The 19,974-nt window shown below is 44.1% G+C and overlaps 1 protein-coding gene across 3 annotated transcripts in view; it reads right to left on the bottom strand.

Moving 5' to 3' along the window:
- Window positions 1–19,974, bottom strand: part of LOC138282926 (microtubule-actin cross-linking factor 1, isoforms 6/7-like) — a 533,430-nt gene that overhangs the window by 270,731 nt on the left and 242,725 nt on the right. For all 3 annotated transcript variants that reach the window (XM_069220983.1, XM_069220984.1, XM_069220985.1), the window contains exons 22-24: window positions 8,285–8,455; window positions 5,531–5,686; window positions 88–294 (exon numbers count right to left, since the gene is read on the bottom strand). In XM_069220983.1, coding sequence (XP_069077084.1) covers window positions 88–294; window positions 5,531–5,686; window positions 8,285–8,455 — 534 coding nt within the window. The remainder of the gene's footprint in view (window positions 1–87; window positions 295–5,530; window positions 5,687–8,284; window positions 8,456–19,974) is intronic.

Consider the following 19,974-nt stretch of genomic DNA (forward strand, 5'->3'; position numbering starts at 1 on the left):
TATTTGTGACCATAGGATGGAAACTGCAGATCACTTGCAACACAATCATTAATTCCTTAGCTCAGATTGCCTCCATCTGGCATATACCTGTTTGGCACGTTTGCGTGAGTCTTCAAGCACTCGCGTGCGGTCCCTCGTGCGGTGCTGGACTTTCCCCAAGCGCTCCTGTGCCGTCAGCACTAAATTTTGGATGACTGCACAATCCTGTTTGCGGCTGAAGTCCTTTAGTCGGCACGCCACGGTTTCAAGGCTGGAGAGCTTCTCGCTGTAAACTGCTACCTCTTTCACCAAGACCTGAAATGGGAGAAAGTTCCAATTATATGAAATAATAATAATAATATGGAAAACAGCTTTATATCATCCAACAAAGAATTAAGTAATTGAGGTAGTGCAGGTGAGCAGTGCTACACTCGGCAACAGAATACTTTAACCAGGGCATTTGCACCCCTCGTGGACTTCTGTTGAAGTGCTGTTTGTTCTCTTATTCACATTTTAAAATATTATTCAGTGATATGGCTGACGGTAGCTTTGCTGGGATGATAAATTGCCATGCTGTATGTTGGAAGGTGGGTCATTAGTTGTGTGGCCTGCACAAGTGATGGGTCAGCACATGACCACCAGTGGGAACCAAACACCCCAGTGTAGCACTTGAATAGGGTAGCGTTGCAGAGCAGTCCAAGGCTTACTCAAGGGAGATGGTGTGCGCTAGTAATCCCCATTCAGGAGCACACAAGCATGACACTCAATAAATGATTTTGATGAAGTAAAAAAAAAATTATTACACCACACAATGCTCAATACTAGGCAACAATTTACAAATAGAGACACATTGATAGAATTACTCTTGAATGACATGGTGCAATCATGCTGGCCTCCCCCAAGGGAAAATATAATCCAACACCCCACATGGCAAAACATTTTTTGGTATCCCAACTCAATATTTGACTGCAAGTTGGAGTGAGAGCACCTAAATCTTGCAATAAAGTACATCTACTTTGATAAGAGGTGGCTGTCAGTCTCATTACTCAAATAAGCATGAATAAGGAACATGTAGAGGCATGTTGGAATAGTTTGGAGATGAGGATTGCATTTTGATTACTATCCGATTACTTTCAGATTACTCCTGATTAACATTGTGTAATGCCATCCTACACCCCTAGAGGGGGCAGCCCCACAAGCAAAGAATAAAAGTTCCAAGAAGCTTGCGCTATACATTATGTTGGAACCCTTGTGGAGTTATAATTCTGTTGTCCCACCCAAACTAGGGTGGGGGCGCAAACTTTGAGTTGGGGGGGAGACTGCACTGCTCCTGCAGCTTCCCCTGTCCGTGGGCACTTGGTTGGTGGTGGCCCCATCTTCCTGGGGTCACCACGAGCCAAGAACTGGGCTCAGAGACTTTGGGCTTCACAAGGCATTGTGTGCCAGGATGACGGCGTCCCCAGGCTTGACTTCCTTGCGGGCCCCGGGATGGAGTCTGGGCCCAGAAGTGTTCCAAATTGTAGGGAGCCAGTCCTACTGAATCCCTTCACCAGCCTTTCATCTGGGGGCCCTCCTTTCCTTCTGGGCAGCCCGTTCTCCTTGAATCAGCCCAGCCTTTCCCCCAACTAGTCCCTTGGGGAGGGGGATGGGGGACACTCCACCTGGTATGCGCCTCACTGGGTCTGAACTCCTTCAGTGCCAGAGTCCCTGCCTCCGGGGGCAGTCAGGGGGTTCTTCCTTCCAGTTGCCCATGACTCCCGTCTGCAGTCCCAGTGTCCAGCAGTGAAGCACAGCCAAGAGAGAAAGAGCTCTCCCCTGTGCAGGGCCTTTTAAGTGGGGGCGGAAGTGTAAAACAGGCCTGCACTCTTGGCCTATCCAGATGTGCCACATCACTTCCTTGCCACTGTCCCCTCCTTCCTGCACAGTCTTCAGGGATAGCTCAAAGTGGTGTCGTCCAGGACCTAGGGCCATATGTGCTCTGAAACTCAGTCCCTCCTCCCTGACATTCCTTCCAGGGCCTCTCCACCCTTTTCCTGGCAGGGGTTGACAGCTGTCGGATTGATGCAAGGCCCTGCTCAGGCAGCTGGATAGAGCAGTAATTGACCATAATCAAGAGCCGAGTCAGAGAAAGATGACATTCCTGCATGGCCCATAAGTTGTGCAACTATGCTTTGGTAACCTACTACATCATTCTTTTCATACAGGTTACAGTGTACATTGGTGTGACTCTGGTCTCTGTGGGACCTGGCCACTCGTTCCCATTTACATTTAATGGAGTGTCCCTACAGTGAAAAGACAGTAAGCACACTGATGTTGACATTTACTGAAGTGTCCCTACCATAAAAAGATAGTAAGCACATCGACTACCTGTCACATGTGTACATCCATCTCATGAGGTCTACTCCACATCACCATCCACTCTGCATAGTTCCTCCTGCGCCAGGCTACCTAAGTGCTGTTCTTGCGCTGCGCACACCAGGAATCCTCCCCGCGCACTCCTCACATGGGTGCACACACGGGTGCACACATGATCACGTGTAGCGAGCCCAAGGCCTCCTACTCTTGCTTTGTCACAGCAGCCTTTCCTTAGCCCAGCAGCACCGGTGGTAAACATGCGCAGTCCATTTTAGCATGAGTTTACTGTGAGTGAGTCCCTGACTAGCAGGCTTCCTCGCAGTAAAAGGTCAAAAACCAGGTGGTCAAAAAGTGAAAAACCAGGGCGGACCAGATGGTCAGAACCGTCCTCTCACACTGTAAGTTACAGTCACCTCAGTACTACTTTGGAGCAGTGGCTGGAGTGCCCCAAACTGCTCTGTCCAACTGGAAAGTACTTGCAGAATATTTGAGGTTTTGGATCAACATTAAAAAGAAGGGCTGTGAAGCTGGCTGATGTGCTCTTGGATGAGTTGTGTTGCCATGCTGCATTACTGTTCAAGCCTTCTTTTGCCACTTTTGTAACAGGAGTGCACCTCACGCATCATGGTACACACCAGCGACTGGCGCAGACTAAGCCATGGAGTGTCCAGCACACAGGAGTTCCTAAGAGGTAAGGAGGAGAAAAGAACAGGGAGGCGCAGAAAGATGGAAGGAGAAACAGAGGCCATTGGACACCTACACCATAAACTGTATGTAAAGAATATTACAGGGATTGCCACAAGTGATGTACTGCGCTTTATGGGGTGGTATGTTGCGAATTGTTACAGTGGATTGTTTAAGTGCTAGACCCTAATTGCAAGTCTGAGTTTGTTTAGTACACTTTTTTAGACCGTATGTTGCCACTAAGCGTTTCTTCACGTTTCATGTTGTGTAGCTGTACTGCATTTTCATCCAGTTGGTACCCTGCATCCATGCAACTTTGTTAATTTTCTACAATGCAATGTTATGTTGGTGGGAATGTTTCTGCATCTGTGAGCTACATGTGAACATCCTTGGGTATGTGGTGGTGTCGACATCCTCAGAATTTACTGCTGAAGGTATGGTTTTGCTGTGTGGTGGTGATGATGGTACACTGCTGGTATACAATGATGCGTCACTTAAGCTACTTATAGTTGAGTTGCACTTCCTGAACTCTGAGTGTATACGTAGTGTAGTTGCCTATGATGTAGTGACGCTGTTAGGACCTTATTAGCTCTACTGTTCCAAGTTATTCTTTAAGGTTAATACCACAAAGTTGTGCTGCAGTGGTCTGAAGTCTTTTGTGATGTTGTGTTAGCTTGTTGGTCGTTGCACTATGATGGTGTTACCTCAATTGAGTGCTGTCAGGTCTATAGGGTGTACAGTATGGTATGTTATGATATGGTGCAGCTTTTTCTGTGACGTTTGTAGCTGATGGCACATTTATAAAGTTTGAGAGTATTGTTTGTGTTATATTAGGTATAGTTGTAGATTGATGAGCTCAGAGTGTTGACTATGGTTTGGTGTGAATATACTTTGAGGCTATTTGTTATGGCATTTTGTTCATGAAGCATGTAGCTGCTGGTTATGCTAGTTTTATTAATAAGCCATCGGGTGTTTGGTTATAGGGTGGCTCTATGACTCGCGGGTTTTTATCAGTGTTGGTGTCTGATACACTGCGGATGTTAGGGTGTGATGTTGCTGTGCTTGGAGGTGCTGGTTATGGCTTGATGTGTTGGTGCATTGGGGGTTTTGTTACTGCAAGGTGTTGCCATCCCAGTACGTTGCTGTTATTGGAGAGGAGAGCGCTGTCGACCGATGGGAGTTTTATGTTGATGCACATTACATCACCTGCACTGACCTGGCTTTCTGTTGCTGCGGATAAACCAACCTTACTGTGCTGGTGCCTGTGAACTTGCTGTGTTGATGCACACACAATGACCTCGTGCTGAGATTCTGAAGATACCTTTACCTTGCACTAGTTGCATAAGCACTGACTTTAGTCTGCATAGCTATGCATACACTGATCTTGCGTGGCACTGCTGAGGTTATGCTGATACCGCAATGCACTACTGTGCATGAACAGCGCTAGGAAGCCTATGTTAAATTTGTACTATACTGCATTAAACACAACAAGAACAGGTATTGCAGTGCTGCACGTGCAGCAAGCTTGATATAGGTTGTTTGAGCTGGTACTCTGTTACATTCCTGTCCTTACACCAATGTTACACTGAGGTCTTCAAATACACAGACCACGCAATGCTACTGTGCATCACTAACCTTGTGTGACACTGCTGATCTGGCATTGTGTTGACTCACTTACAATAAACTACTGCAATGTTGTGGTACAGAAATTACCCTTACATCACACTGTTGTTCATTCATCGATCTTGCGCTGCATTGCTGTGTATACTCTGACCTTGCATACTTTTACAATGCATACATGCGTTACATTGCTAATCCTACACCGTTCTTGCATTATATGTCAGCCCACTCATTAACCTTAAGCACAGTCATGGGACATACACCGCCCTTGCATCACATGTTTATCCATACACCAATCTCGCACCTCGCTGCTGTGCATGCACCGACCATGCGATACATTGCTAATCCTACACCGTTCTTGCATTATATGTCAGCCCACTCATTAACCTTAAGCACAGTCATGGGACATACACCGCCCTTGCATCACATGTTTATCCATACACCAATCTCGCACCTCGCTGCTGTGCATGCACCGACCATGCGATACATTGCTAATCCTACACCGTTCTTGCATTATATGTCAGCCCACTCATTAACCTTAAGCACAGTCATGGGACATACACCGCCCTTGCATCACATGTTTATCCATACACCAATCTCGCACCTCGCTGCTGTGCATGCACCGACCATGCGTTACATTGCTAATCCTACATCGATCTTGCATTATATGTCAGTCCACTCATTAACCTTAAGCACAGTCATGGGACATACACCGCCCCTGAATTACATGTTTATCCCTAGACCAATATCGGACCTCCATGCTGTGCGTCCACTGACCTTGAGTTACACTGATGTTCCTTCATCAGTCTTGCCTTACTGCGTACACACCGATCTAGCGTTGCGTTGATAATCATACACCAAAGTTACAATGTGTTGCTGCATATACACTGACCTTGTGCTCCTGGATCTGATTGGTGACAGTCTCGAGCACGTAGCTGGGAGGCGGCAGAGCTCCAAGGCTTTCCTCAGTCCGGCCAATCCACTTCAGCAGTTCCTGGACAGTGCTGTGGAACTCAGTGGTTACGGTCAACCCTTCTGTGAGGCGCACCTTCATAGGATGATACAAGCCAGAATCACAAGCTGTGCCACCTCTAAAACCACCTGTACCACACAACCCTGCGTAATGATGCAAGGCCTTAATCGCACTGAAGGTCTGAATACGCTGGGCGAGTGTGTCCCTTGTCCCCAGGCTTCCCCTGCAGGGTCTGATCACCACTTTTTAGGTCTCTCGTGGCCATCAGAAGGGACGGGGAAGGGCTGAAATATTCTCCAGACCCAACACTTTTTCAAGGTCCCTTGCTCCATCTGCAAACTCTACTTATAGATTTGGAAGCAAAGCTACACTGTTTATTGATGGTGACTAAAATCACTAGATGGGGCAGGATACCGAAGCAGCTGCATTTCCCATCACTCCGGCCATCTTGCACAGAGAACATCTTTTTTTAAACTCAGAAACAGGTTCTTCCGACGTGTTTTGCTCATGACATTTTGACTCAGGCGCTGTAAAAACTTCTGACATGCCTGTGGACCCTAAGCTCAAGAGCTCTCCAGAGAGCAGGGAAGGGCTCATGATTACCTGCACACCGAGGTGAGGACGTCTGGGAGGGCTTATAAATCCAGGTGACCCCATCCAGTTCTCTTTTATCTTTGTACTCATCTGTCGCTTAAGTAGGGTGGCAATTTTGGGATGACTCAGCCGCATCTTACGTTAGGTCTGTTGCGCAGACACAGGTGTGTGAAATATACCAGTCTCGGAACACATGCACCCCAATCAAACATTATCAAACCATGCAGAGATGCATATTCCAATCTACTGAAATAAACTTGCTTGCGTACTTGTTTGATCACTGAGAACCTGAGTACGCATTTAAGGGGAATGGGAACAAACTATTCTGTGTCTTATTGACCATGATTATGAGAGCAAAATTACTTCCGACCCTCACATATGGGTCAGAAATAATGAGGGAGGCGGAGGTAGTTATGCTGAATAAGCTATTAGTAAAATCTTATAAACAAGACCAGCTACCAGATCAGCCTCCCCAGCCCAAATCAGACTAGAGTTTTCACTAACAAAGCAATCATTGGCAAGGCCGGCAGCTTTTGTCAACGGCTGCTACAAACTCCATTTAGCTCCCACGGGGACTTTAGCAAACCCAGTCTGGCATGAAATCAATCTTGAGAGGGGTAACAACTTTTTTAAGGATTAGTGGGAAAAAAGCATAGCCCGGCTTAGACTGGGTGATTTGTGGGGCAGCTTACCACCGGCGCCAGACTTCAGAAAAGAAGTCAACAAATCGGCGAGATCTTAAGCCGGTTAGAAGACATGGAGAATCGATCTCATGGATGGTTAGTTCTAAATTCATATGTGCCGGATAAGGAACCCCGTATCCTATCCGCCACGAAAAACTAAGCAAACACTCTTACGGATGACGTGGGAGATCGACCAACCCTGGATTTCCTCCTGAAATGGAAAAGAGAGGCAGGATGACAATCACAGGCTTGTAGACTATGTCATCAGACTAGGGAGACCCTTATCCATGTGGTTTGCGTTTGCCCAGCTCTGGGACACCAGAGGAGGGAACTGCTGAGAAAAGAATTTAACATCCTGGGAGTTCAGTCCTGCAGGTCGGCTGTCATAACAGCTCTTGACCCAAGTAATTTAAAGTTAAATACAAAGTTAATTCAGTTTCTGAAAATCTTTACTGCCATGGCGGCCCCAGCAAGCTCATCTAGCACCCCTTAGGTAAAAAGGTAACTGTCCAGTCCTACAACATCAGAATGCATCCTATAGACATTAGTTATTGGTGATGTAGGGGTTTTGCATACCTAGAAAGCATCTTTTAGATAATAGGCTGTGTTGCCCAAAAAAAAAGATGCCGAGGCCTTAAGCATCCTCATAGTGATGGTCTTTGATTATTTTGTCAGTTTCATTAAATCAACAGGTTTTTACATTTCAGAATTGCATTTGGGTTTCCCTTGCCCTAATCACGAGGGTCTCATTTTATCTTTCTTTTTCTGCTCACATTTCACTGTTTGTACATATTTTTAGGGTTAATGCTCATTTTTCTTTGTATCTTTCAGACGTGTTTTTATGGTTTTTATTAACTAATAAAATGTTTTTTTATCTACCCGTGTCTTATTGCCGACCAGCATTATTGCTCGGCATTACATTTTGACTGTTTTCTTATTTGGGGCCTGCTCACTTCTGGCTCTGAGTCAATTCTTACTTCTGACAGTTCTTTTGCAGCAGACCCAGACATTTTAAGGCCTGGGCAAAGTGGGACATTTCCAAGGGTCCCCACCATCGAAGGGGTCCCCTGGGATAGTGAACTCTCTGTCTCTGATCTCAGCCTCTTTTATTTCTCTTTCTAAACCTCTCTGCCCATCTCTATCTCAGGCTCTCTAACTCTACTCTGTATCATCTTAAGGATTTCTTAAGGGATTCTGGAGTCTTGGGTAAGATGTATTTCAAGAATTTTTGTGTGATCCTGTTAAAGATTAACAAAGAATTTAGTACTTTTTGGCATCCTGCTGGCTTGAGATTGCAGAAAATCGGTTTTAAAATTACAATTTTGTTCTGGGCAGGGACCCCCAAACTACGTCTTGCCCGGGGCCCCACAAGATAACACTGGCAGCAGAGACCCACCTTCCTTTCCTGGACCTTGCTGGACACCGCCTCCCACTTCTGCTCGAGGATGCGGAGGCTGTGCTCGGTGGCGGAGCTCCGCGGGAGTCGGCTGGAGGCCAGAAGGCGCTGGAGGCGGTCCCTCACACTGTTGTAGGTGTGCTGCTTGAGATCCATCTCTTTGCACAGCTCCTGGCGACAGAAAGGGAGGCGAGGACTTGAGCTTTCAGGCTGCACCATTATTTATCAACAAGTAATGCCCTGATGTCAGAGAAGCACTTAACTTATAAGGGCATTAATTGTAATCAATTATTAGTACTGTAAAAAACAAGTCACCTGACTTTTAGATTGCAGATGGATAGTTACTGATTTGGACAGGCACATCATCGGTTTATGGAGAGACTCTAGACATCAGTTGTGACTACAGATATGAACCATTCATACAGCACAGTTTATGTAAATACCGCAAGGTGCATGGCGGTATCTGAGGGGAGAAGAGCAAGTTCTGATCTCCGTTTACTCCTCTGATCATGATTTTTCTCATATTTTTCAGTTTGCACTCTACAGGTCTTCTGCCTGTTAATCTTCTTCCCTTCCTCTTGAAAATGAGTAAGGAGGAGACATTGTGTGTGGGTAATAAGGTGGGTCACCTGGAGGAGTTTTATAGATGATAATGCCCGAATGACCAGAAGATTTGTCACCAAACTCCAATCGGACTCTGCCGCTCTCAAAAAGAAAGTCTTGACCACTGTCTCACTCCAGACTAAAAATTATGAAGTTGAATCATCACATTGAATAGCAGGCAGGACTACAGTACCTACCGATCAACAAGTATCTAATGCTGTCTGTCCTCTTAGGACCAGGGTCAGGAGATCTTGGGCTCCTAGAACAAGGACTGTCTCCAGGCATGCACAACTAGCCTGAAATAAACATGCACTTGGAGAAATAATGCGGAAACTACACCGCTGACTCCTATAAAGCATTCAGAAGGCCCCACAATGCACACTCTGCAATCAAAAACATGTGAAGGTGAAACCCAGTGGTGTGTTCAAGACCTGCTGAAGGACAAAAAGAAAAGTTCAAGTAAGTGTTATTTCAAATCTAGCCGGACAAAAAGTTAAGCAATAAACAACTCAGAACAACAGGTGCTTCCAAAGTACCAGTCACAGCATCACACACGAATAATAAGGCACTTTAATAGTATGGATGATTCATATAGATGTTTCCAAGCTGTCAACATCTGAAATGTGCTCACTGCTCTAGTCCTCACACAGTGAGTGACAAAAACGTGGTGTGTGTTTACAAAGACAAAACTAGGTCAATGGTAATAGTGGAGTGGTCAGATTGTTACATAGAGTAATTATACAAATGCATACATTATTAACTGAAGATCATGCATTTGGAGTCAATAGCGCTGTGACCCATTCATGTACAGGATGCGTCAATCCTGTATGTGACGGCCGCTTTGACTATTGCTGGTGTTGTAGTGTTTAATTTTCCAGATCCTGACCAATCCAGATGCTTTTACAGCATATTCACAATACCAGGACCGTTCCCCACCCTCCAAGCATCCAAAAATATTTTACTCCTTGCAATTTATACTGTCTTCCACAGTGTTTTGCTTAGTTTCCGACGCCTTTGTGATCTATCCTCCACAATGCCATGTTCTCTGACCCCTTCAGTTGCAATGATGACCCTAGCACTCATGCAGATGGGTTGAAATTCTGGTAATTTGGAAGCATCTATGAATGCTTATGCATTAACCTTTTGACTGTGTTCCGACTATATTATGAATGGCATCCTCCGTCAGCTATTGTTCTTGTGTTATGTGGTATACCCAGGACTCTTGGGAGGTCTATTATGGGCTGCACTTGATCTATTTTACTTGAACTTTTGCTGAAGGTTTTTTTAAACTCATGGTCAGGACACAGAAGCCTAACTAGTGCAACCATAACCTAGATTAAAATGGTTATTTACTTGTAGTCCTGGTTCTGGATTGTTGAAATATTCCTCTGTATGGCGGGATGTCGTCAAATGCATTGAAGGAAATCAGTGCCAAGCCTTTTGTGGCTCATACTGAGGTATTTACATCTGTTTACTTGTGGTTCTAATTGGCCTGTTTAAAACTCGATAGCTGCTTAATGTTTGGGTTTTACTAGCTATGCTAAGTGTATGATTATCAATGAAGATCCTACAATGCAGAATAAATGGTTACTTACATTTAAGTTCTGGTTCTGCATCAAAGGAATTTTCATGAAGTCATAACTACCCTTCTGCCTCCCAGGATTCCCCTGAGCATTAAATAGGCGCATGTATTTATTATATTCAATACAGTATCACTCCAAAACGAACTGACTTTGATGCCAGCTGCCGGTAGAAGGCATCATGCATAGCTGATGCACATGGAGCCTTAAAGGAACAGTGCATGTTTTCACTCTTCTAATTACTTTAGGTATCACCGTGTTTTTGTATGTGCTGCGATGTAGTGTTAAAAATACACTTTCTTAGGTGGAATAAGGAATTATAATGCAAATTTGGAAACTCTTGCCTAATAGGTTTCCTACAAAAGTTGTCAATTCTGGCAAGACTGTTCCTATTGAAACCGGGTCAAGACTGATTTGCATATGGCTGGGTCCAAACTGAGGTGGCATGGTGTGCAAACAATGGATATGGCCCAAAAAATTACCTGTGGCCAAGATTAATTCAAGAATTCCATCTATCATTTTTTGGTATATTTTAGTGTGAAGGTGGACTGTTAGGAAGTGGTCAGCATTTGCTTTATGCAACCATAATGGACAAATAGCTTTTTTTTCCCTGATCTCTTTGCGTTTGTTCAAATAAAAATGTAGGACTCACTTAATATCTAACAAGGGGACAGAGCCCTTTCTGATGGTGTAAAGGACTTAAAGGAGAAAGTTGGTCAGGCCACAGTGTGATTGATGTTGAACTCAGACATGGCTTTGGGTAAGAATGAAGGATGGGTTCTTGAAACAACCCTATTTGAGGGTTGAGTTTTACTGCAGATAAAGCTTGCAACTCACTGACTCTTCTAGCTGAGATGACAGCGATTGTGAACGATGCTGCAATGTTGATCTATAGACAGCAAAAATAGTAGGTGCTCATCAATCTTTAAAAGTTTTAAGTTGAGCTCCCGTGAAGATGGGTGTTTTACAGTTACAGCAGCCAAGTGATCTCCTATAAAAGAGATCTGTAATTTGGATTTGGTTAGATATAGCAACTAAGGAAGCAGGATGTCCTCCTAGCAGGAAACAGGATTGTAGCCCCTTTTGTGGCACCATATGCAGAATATCTTCACTTATAGTGCACTGCATGACCTTATAGAAGGATACTTCATCCCTTTAAGTATGACCATGCATTCTTGAGCAACATTCAGATGATTATACAGCTTGACTTCAGAAGCCATGTACCAAATTCAAGAACTGCAGACTTCGGTGCTGAATCTGGCCCTTAAGTCTGGTCAGTAGATCTGGTCTGCAATGGAGTCTTCTTGGTATGTGAGTGACAGATCTAGATGGTCCCAGTACCACCACTGACTCGGCCAGTCTGGCACTTTAAAGACATTTTGGGCCAGATGTATCAAACTATTTCACATTTGCAAATTGTGTGAATCGCAAAATTCCACAGTTTGCGAATGCAAAATAGCCTTGCATGATTTGTGGAATGCATTCGCAGTGCAATTTTAAGGAATCGCTAAAAAAGTGATTCCCCTTAAACTTCGACTCAAATTTGCGAATCACAAATTGTGATTCCCTAAATAAAAAACGCAACTAGGGAATACCTATTTGCGATTACCCATGCACCGTATCATGCATTTCCTAAATGTGAACTGGGCATTTAGGAAAAGCAATTACCACCAACTCCAAGTTGGTGGTAACCATCTGCAATTATTAAAAAAGCATTTTTAAAAGTGACATGTAGTGTACACATGTCCCTGGGGCATGCGTGCACTTTATATGTGCACATTTGTTTTTTGGGGGTGGGGGTGTATCAAAGGGGGCCTTAGGCCCCAAGCACCCTTGGATTTGCACTACCTAAGTTGCAAATTCTTAAAAGGAATTTGCAAATTAGGAAATGCAAAATCATTCCCACCTTGAGGCCCATAGGGATGAATGGAGTCCCATTCCCTAATAGCGATTCCCTAATAGCGATTGCGAATTTTAAGAAATCGCTATTAGGGAATCGCTATTTTCTTACATACCACTTTGCATTTCGCAAATAGCAATTTCTTAAAATTTGCTATTTAGGAAATGTGAAACAGTACTTTGATACATCTGGCCCCAAGTTCTTGAATTTGCATAGTTTGACAATCACCTCAAGAATGAGTGGAATTGGAGGAAAAGCGTAGATAAATGGTGTTGACCAATAGATCAAAAGGGTAATGCCCAAAGCCATTCATGATTTTCCTTGTCATGTTGACTGAGGAGATCTGCTTCTTGGTTCTGGCTTCCTGGGATTTGTATTGCTGCCAGAGTGCCATCTGATCAAAGCCTAATCCCACATCGTTTGAGCTAGAAGAGATAATTGTCTTGATCTTGTTCCTCTTCACTTGTTGGCATAAATGCATGGTTTTTAATGCCTTGTTTGAATAATGATGTTTTTGGTTCTAGGGTGGATAGAACCACAATCAGTGTCAACAGACTGATGTGGTAAGACTTTTGTTTGGCTACCAAAATGCTTTGAATTGTCAGGAGCTCAAAGTGGGATCTTCATCCTGACAGACAGGCATCTGTCCACATCTGTTCCAGAATTTTCATTTGGAAAAATACTCCTTTCAGGAGATTATGATCAATACACTAGCACATCAGCAATTGTATCGCCTGGATCATTAGCTTCAAATTGTCTTTCAATTTTTTCTCTTTTCTGAAACCATTGATCCTCGAGAAACCAAAGAAGGGGTCTTGCATTTAGGACTACATATACACAGGATACCATGGATCACAGGATGGAAACAACATGACAAGCAGCAAGAATGGGGTTCGCTTCCAAATAAAAGCATTTCTTTTGCATAGATAAGACTCTCCCCTCTGGCGTATACACTTTTTGTTTTGTCTCTATTTCTGCTGCTAAGTACAAAATACTTCAAACTGGTGTTGGGGTTGACTTTTCATTGTTGATATTCAGATCTAGACTATTCAGCAGCTTTACTGTGGACTGAAAGTTTTGAGATGTCTTTTGGTGACAGTCTGCCTTTATGAGCCAATCTAAGTAGGAGTAACCAATATCTTCTCCATTCTCAGATGGACTGCAAGAACTGCCATGCACTTTGAGAAGATTCTGGGGGCAGAATTTAGTTTGACTGGAAGGACAGAATATTGCTAATGAGTATCTCATATGAGGATCCTTAGGTGTTTTCTGCAATTGGAATGCGAAAACAAGTGTGCTGCAGAACTAGGGAATAGTGCCAATAATTTTTTAATAAGTGAAGAAAAACTGGATGAGGGGCCAACATTCTTAACTTTTGACTGAGAATATATTTGCACATGAATGGGAGGTCTAATGTTGAATGATATTGGTTTGATCGACCCTTTTTAGGCACTAAGACGTACCTGGAGCACACAAGAGTTGGTGATTCAAAGTTGGTTTTGGTGAAATAGTTGGTGGGATTGGCTTGTCACGAATGATATATGCGCAGTTTTCTGAAGTTCAATACCCATCTATCTGTTGTTATAGACATCCACTCTTCCAGGTCCGAAATTACCACTCCCATTACAGGAGTGGTTAAATGGAGGGGTGTGTTGGAACATCACTGGTGTGTGTCGGAGGACTTCCGTCCTCTGGAATGCGAAGTCTAAAGCTACTTTGATTGTCCTTTTTGGTATCTAGGCTGGTATTGATGCTTCTGGCCGGATTTCTGATGATGATGTGTTTGAAGGAGCCAACTCAGATTTGATCTCTGCTGGAAAAAACAACCATGTTCTCTGGACCTGTATAGCTTGAAAAACGTATTGTGTTCCTTCAGTCCATCCCTCTCTGCTACGTTTTCCATAAGAAACATTCTTTCCTCTGTATGCTGCCCAAAGAGAGCTGTTCCTGAGAAAGGAGGGTTGAATAGTTGGAGCTGTGCTTCAGGTTTAATAGAGGACAACCTCAACAACAAAGTATTCTGTGGCAGAGAGTTCCTCCGAGTCCACAGCATCACTAATAACCTGGTTAGAAAACAAGGACCTTTGTTAACCATCTCCAAGTAAACCTGTTCTTGGTGTTTCAACAAATCTGCCATGAAGGATTTCATTCCACCCCAGATTTTCAGTGATCTTTCTTTCCCCAGCAGCTCTGTCACCCTTGCAATCTTAAAATGTTCAACAATTTTTTTGCCAGTAAAATTAAGCCTTATTTTCTTCTTTAGGAGGAGAAGCTGACTCAGCAGTCGATGTGCTTTTCACCTCACTGTTGTAACAATGATAGAGTCTGGTTTAGGCTCTACTCTGAGGAATTTGTGGTCTTGCCGAGACAGACTATATTTCTCTTGTAGTCGTGGTGTAACTGACGTTATTGTGGACAGAGTCATCAATTTCTCTTCGGCTACCTCTAGAAAGCCTGGAACTAGATGACAAAGCTTTAGAAGCTGCCCTAGGCTAAAGTGTCTCCAATATTACAGGCACGGATGGTTGGGGTGTCTCTAAGCTACTGGCATCTAACGGGATGCCAGTAGCTCATGGAAAGTCACTGTGCCATCAACTGGTAAGACTCCTGACGGAGACTGTGGTGGAGAAGGAGTGTATGAAGCCTGGTCCATGTTAGAACAAGGAACACAAGACGAGGAACAAGATTGGCTACCTCTGGTTGAAGGAGAGCTCTGTTCCTTCACAATCTTTGTGGAGAAGATTGTCTTCAAGCCAGTTACGGAGACACAGAGGCTGTTTTTGAGGACTTCCTAGGTGGTAAGAGCACTAATTGCCACAATGTGTCTGTAATGGTTCCACAAAAGGTATTATAGGTGTGACTGGTTGGTATGGCAAGGGTCCAGGGACCAGAGAAGATGCTGACTGTAAACGGCCAAAAGGAGAGGAGGTTGTTTCTTCTCCATATCTTGATCTAGGAGAGGAGTATTGTTTCAAAGGCAAGGATATCACAACTTGAGATACTTTTGAATGAACAGAATTGACAGAACAAGGTGAAAATGACCACGTCTTCTACACTTGTGATAATGATGTAGTCATTTTCTACCTTTCTGATGTCAAAGGTTATGTAGTCAACGGTGATCGATGCCTCTTCAACATCAATGGTGATGTTGGCAGGAAGTGGTGTTTTTGACATCTATGCTGGAGTAGCCTGGCATCCTTGTCTGACTTAACGGTGATCTGTGTGTCCTCAACATCATCTGCGATGAGTGACCATGTCTTTTCAGCATTGTCTTTAAAGACCTGATGTCGATATTTCAAGACATCAATGTGCAGAGGTCGATCCTTCTTTCGACGATGAACAGAATGAGGTCTAAGCTGAAGGCCTCAACGGTAGTGAGGTTGTTTCTCCCTGCCACTTGATTTTCTCTCTTTAGACCTTTGTGTGAGGCAGATTGAGAGTCAGAACTAAATAGTTTTATTTGATATCGCTTATTCTGCCCTGTCATTTATCATAACTTTTAGTCTGTGCTACAAGGTGCTTTTTGATATCTTCTTGCAGATGTCATACTCAAAGACAGAAAGGGAGGCAGACACACAAACAACATGCACTTTCTGGGCATCACTTACAGCCCTCTCTCTCCCACAAGAAGGGGACTTGGAGAAAAGAGATGCAATTCTGAAGGCAAAAATTCAATCACAGACTGAGAAAAAAATGATTCACTCAACAGCAGATGGTCAAAAATGTCTAGATAGGTACAGAAAAATATTTTCTGGTCAGGAAAATTAAGGTAAAAAACCTCAGCAATTGTTCTGAGATCCTTCACCCCCCTGGAGCTGGAAATAAAACTGGATCCAACAGGCAAGTGGCAGTACAATGCTTTCTGGGAAGGGTTGCCTCCCAGGTTCCTAAATGGACAGGCTCCCTTTTGTCTCTTCAATGTAAGCCTAACAGGCTACATTTATATGGTCATTTTTTCTGCATCTGTGTGCTGCAATTCAGTTTTACAAATATAATCTGGAGAGTGACTTTGAACATTCATGATCATATATGTCAACTGTTAGGGTTCCATTCCTCAGATCTGAGCATGAATTCACGGACACAGACATTCTCTGGTGAAAACTACGCAAAAAAAAGGATTCATGGGAAAGAGCACGCAGCAGGGAACTATTCTAGTGTTTTGGACTATGAATATAAATCTTACGATGCACAACTGAGTTGCCTTAATGTAGCTTTCTGGCCATAGGCTGAAGACGTGCACACAATAGCAAAGATTACATAAATCAGTGAGGAAGAGAACAACTCAGTCTTTCCAGAATTGTATACACATTTGCCAAGTGACCTAATCTTGTATAATATTTTCAGACAGCTCTGGGTTTTTAGCCAATTGAACCTTGCATTTTCAGACACTTAGATTCAATTTTAATTTTGTGAACCTGAGTTCAAAAAACCGAAGCATGCAAAGTGTTGTTGGTTACAAAGGACAGTGCAGGCCGAAGATGACATGTGAAACAAGGGGCTACTAAAGGGAACCAGAGATATGAACTTTTACCGTTTTAAATAGGAATGGAACCAAGAAGCATAAAGTGGCCATGATAGTTAATAGTTGCAGGAGACAGGGACATAGGCACAGCTTGACAATGACTGTAATGAGCACAATAGAATACAGTAATTAGGTTCATCCAGATCAAAGATTTTACTTTCTGACTTAGTCCTGTAAATCTCAATCCACCACATGAGAACACTTCTAGTCCCCCCCCCCAAAGGGCCTGTGGAGAGGCACTTAGAGACTTGCAGTGTGTCGGGGGGGGCAAGCAACAGGGCCCAGTCCAGGTCCGGATGCCACTGGTCTGCTGGGCAGTTGCAGGAAAAGGCCTCCTGTGGCTGGTTGTCTCCCTGTAGCTTCAACAGGAGGTCAGCATTACGTCTGCTGGAGGTCACTTATTTGCCCTGGGATAATAGGGGGCCGGTCCAGTCCTTTAGAGCTCTTCTGAGGTCACAGACAGCCGGTCCAGCCCTTTTCTGTTCTTAAGGCCTTGGAATGTTTTGAAGTGGCTGCATGGAAGTGCCACATTTATGTCTGGCAGCAGCTACTGGGCACTAACCAAAGGGGTAAAAGTTCCCTGGGGAAAACTCTACCTAATTTGGGCATTTTCAAGATGGTGAACGTCTTTGGCCACATTAAACTCGGGCTGGTGGAGAGGGGGCTAAGGGGGAGAGTGGTGTGGTGTGTGTGTGTGTGTTTTGGGGGGGGTGAGGCTCTAATAATGGTAATCGTAATGTCCTCCCACAAATCTAGTTTGGGGCAGTCGCTGCACCCACGATAAACCCAGAGACAGACATATTCTACAGCAAAGCAAGGCTTTCCTGTAACCAGGCAGTGGATACACAAGAATTGTTTGTAGTTGGTTATTTTTCCTCCTTCCTGAAGTACAGTATTAGCATGTTTAATCTGTACAGTGGGTTTTCTACGTAGGACTTCTAGGCCCGCCAGAGTGATCTTTTGGGTGGTAGTCCCTGTAAGGACATAGTAACATTACATTTCTATGTGCCCTACTTTCAAATACCAAGCACCCTGCCTTGTGGCCCGCGACACCTACATAGGGGTGAATTATTAATATTTAAATGGGAGGTTTTGATTAATCAAAAGTGTTTATTTTGACAGGTTGAATTGCAATTTGATACTGCCTCTGGCAGACTATACAGGGTAGGCGTGACGATATCTTTGCACTACCACTGTAGTGGATGGCAGAATAGGTGCTGCACTGCGCCAGAGGCATGTGACTTCTAGGCCCTAGGTACATCTTGCGCCATATACTAGGAATATGAAATTCGTTCATGTTTAGACAGGGAGCATAGGCATTTTCAACCCTCTCTCAACCCAACAAAGCTAAAAGTTACCACTCTATCTCACGCCTACCAATGCCAACAAAAAGCTTGGAAAGACATCTCAATTGTGAACTGCCAACCTTTTCTGGATAAAAATGATGTCTTGAACAGCGCACAAGATGGGTTCAGGAGAAACCACAGTACTGAGTCAGCTCTGATAGTCGCTACTGAAGATGTCAGATCAATTGTAAACTACAGAGAGAAGACTGGAGTGACTCTGTTGGATCTATCCACAGCCTTTGACACAGTAAGTCGCACAGAGCTGGTTGACCGTCATGATGCCATGGGCATTGGAGGGCCGGCTCTCAAGCTGTTGTGCTCTCTTTTCTCAGATAGAGAACAGTCTGTCTCAACAAACATCAGCTGGGCTCAGCTCCCCTTAGACTTGGCTCGGTATCAACTTTCAGCATTAGACTAGATGCTCTTGCAGTACGGCAATCTGGTGGTCTCTGTCAGAATCCCTGGCAGTATCTTGAGCGGTAATATGGGGCAAAAGACCTCTCTAAGTGACCCCTTAATGAGCCTTCTATACTGCTGACCACAGATCCTATCTTCCTTAAGGAATTTTTGAGGAATTTCTGACATAACGTGCATGCATCAATATGCTAGTATTAAACGGTATTAGTATAAACAATTAGGGTAAAAATACATAAATTCAGGCTTCATATTTTATGTTGCTGCCATCTGAAATATACAACAAAGCCCTTGTCCCGGACTTATGTCGCATTAGGTGTCTTATTGAAGTCAGTGTCTGGGTGATTTGACACTTTCATAGGTTCTTCGAAAGATAAGGTCTGAAGGTATCTACACATCAGCACATGGAAACGGGCTATGTCATAGAGAGGTAAGTCTGGTTTAACAGGCAATCTGTCACCTTCTTTTAGTATGATGTAATAATCCCACTCCTCAATACCTCCATCATCTGGTAGTTCACCCTTTTTATCCAAATCACAATGCACCAACTCTGATGAGTCCTTGTCTCTTATATCCTTAGGAGTTGGCAGGATCAGTGGTGGTGTGATTGTCCTTAGAGTCACGTCCACAGGAGGCGAAGGAGGTGTTGGAGGCAGTTGTGGGGCAGACACAGGTTGTCCAGCAAGCTGCTGAGGGTGCAGTCTTTGAAAGGTGTCAATCATCTGCTGTAGGGTTGACAAAAATGCAACAGGCACCTGCATAAACTCAGTTTTATAGCAATGACAATCTGCACAGAATTAAGGAGGCTATCAGCTGTGAAGGTCTGTGGTTGATACTCATACTCCTGGTAAGCTTCCGCCTCATCCTATAAACAGTCTCAGAGGCTTTGCTGAAACCCCCTTCCAAATCAGAGTCCTATATTTGGGTGGAAAGGCTTGCCGTCACCTTAATAGGTCACAAAGTGACTGATGTAGACGGGTGCAACATCAACGGTGTAGGTGATGAAGTGGTAGGTGCTATCACTGATGGTGAAAGAAGGGTCACTGTCGACACTGGGAGGACAGACATCCTTGTGGTCGCAAGTGACAAAGGTCTCGCCATCGAAGGCACAGTAATGGTCAAAGAGGATCTGGTCATCGTTGACGGCAATGGCTTCAGAGTAGTTTATGAGGCCTTTCTCCAGGTGACGATGGGAGTCTCATCAACAACAGTGGTTTCTTATTCTATGACATCAGTGATGATGAGATGGAAGTCACCAGACGGGTGGAGTTCTGTCAAGACATCCAGGGAGCTGGATTTTCACAAAGGTTTTTGCACAGGCTAGT

The sequence above is a fragment of the Pleurodeles waltl genome, chromosome 2_2 (genome assembly GCF_031143425.1).
Source record: "Pleurodeles waltl isolate 20211129_DDA chromosome 2_2, aPleWal1.hap1.20221129, whole genome shotgun sequence".
Classification (NCBI taxonomy): Eukaryota; Metazoa; Chordata; class Amphibia; order Caudata; family Salamandridae; genus Pleurodeles; species Pleurodeles waltl.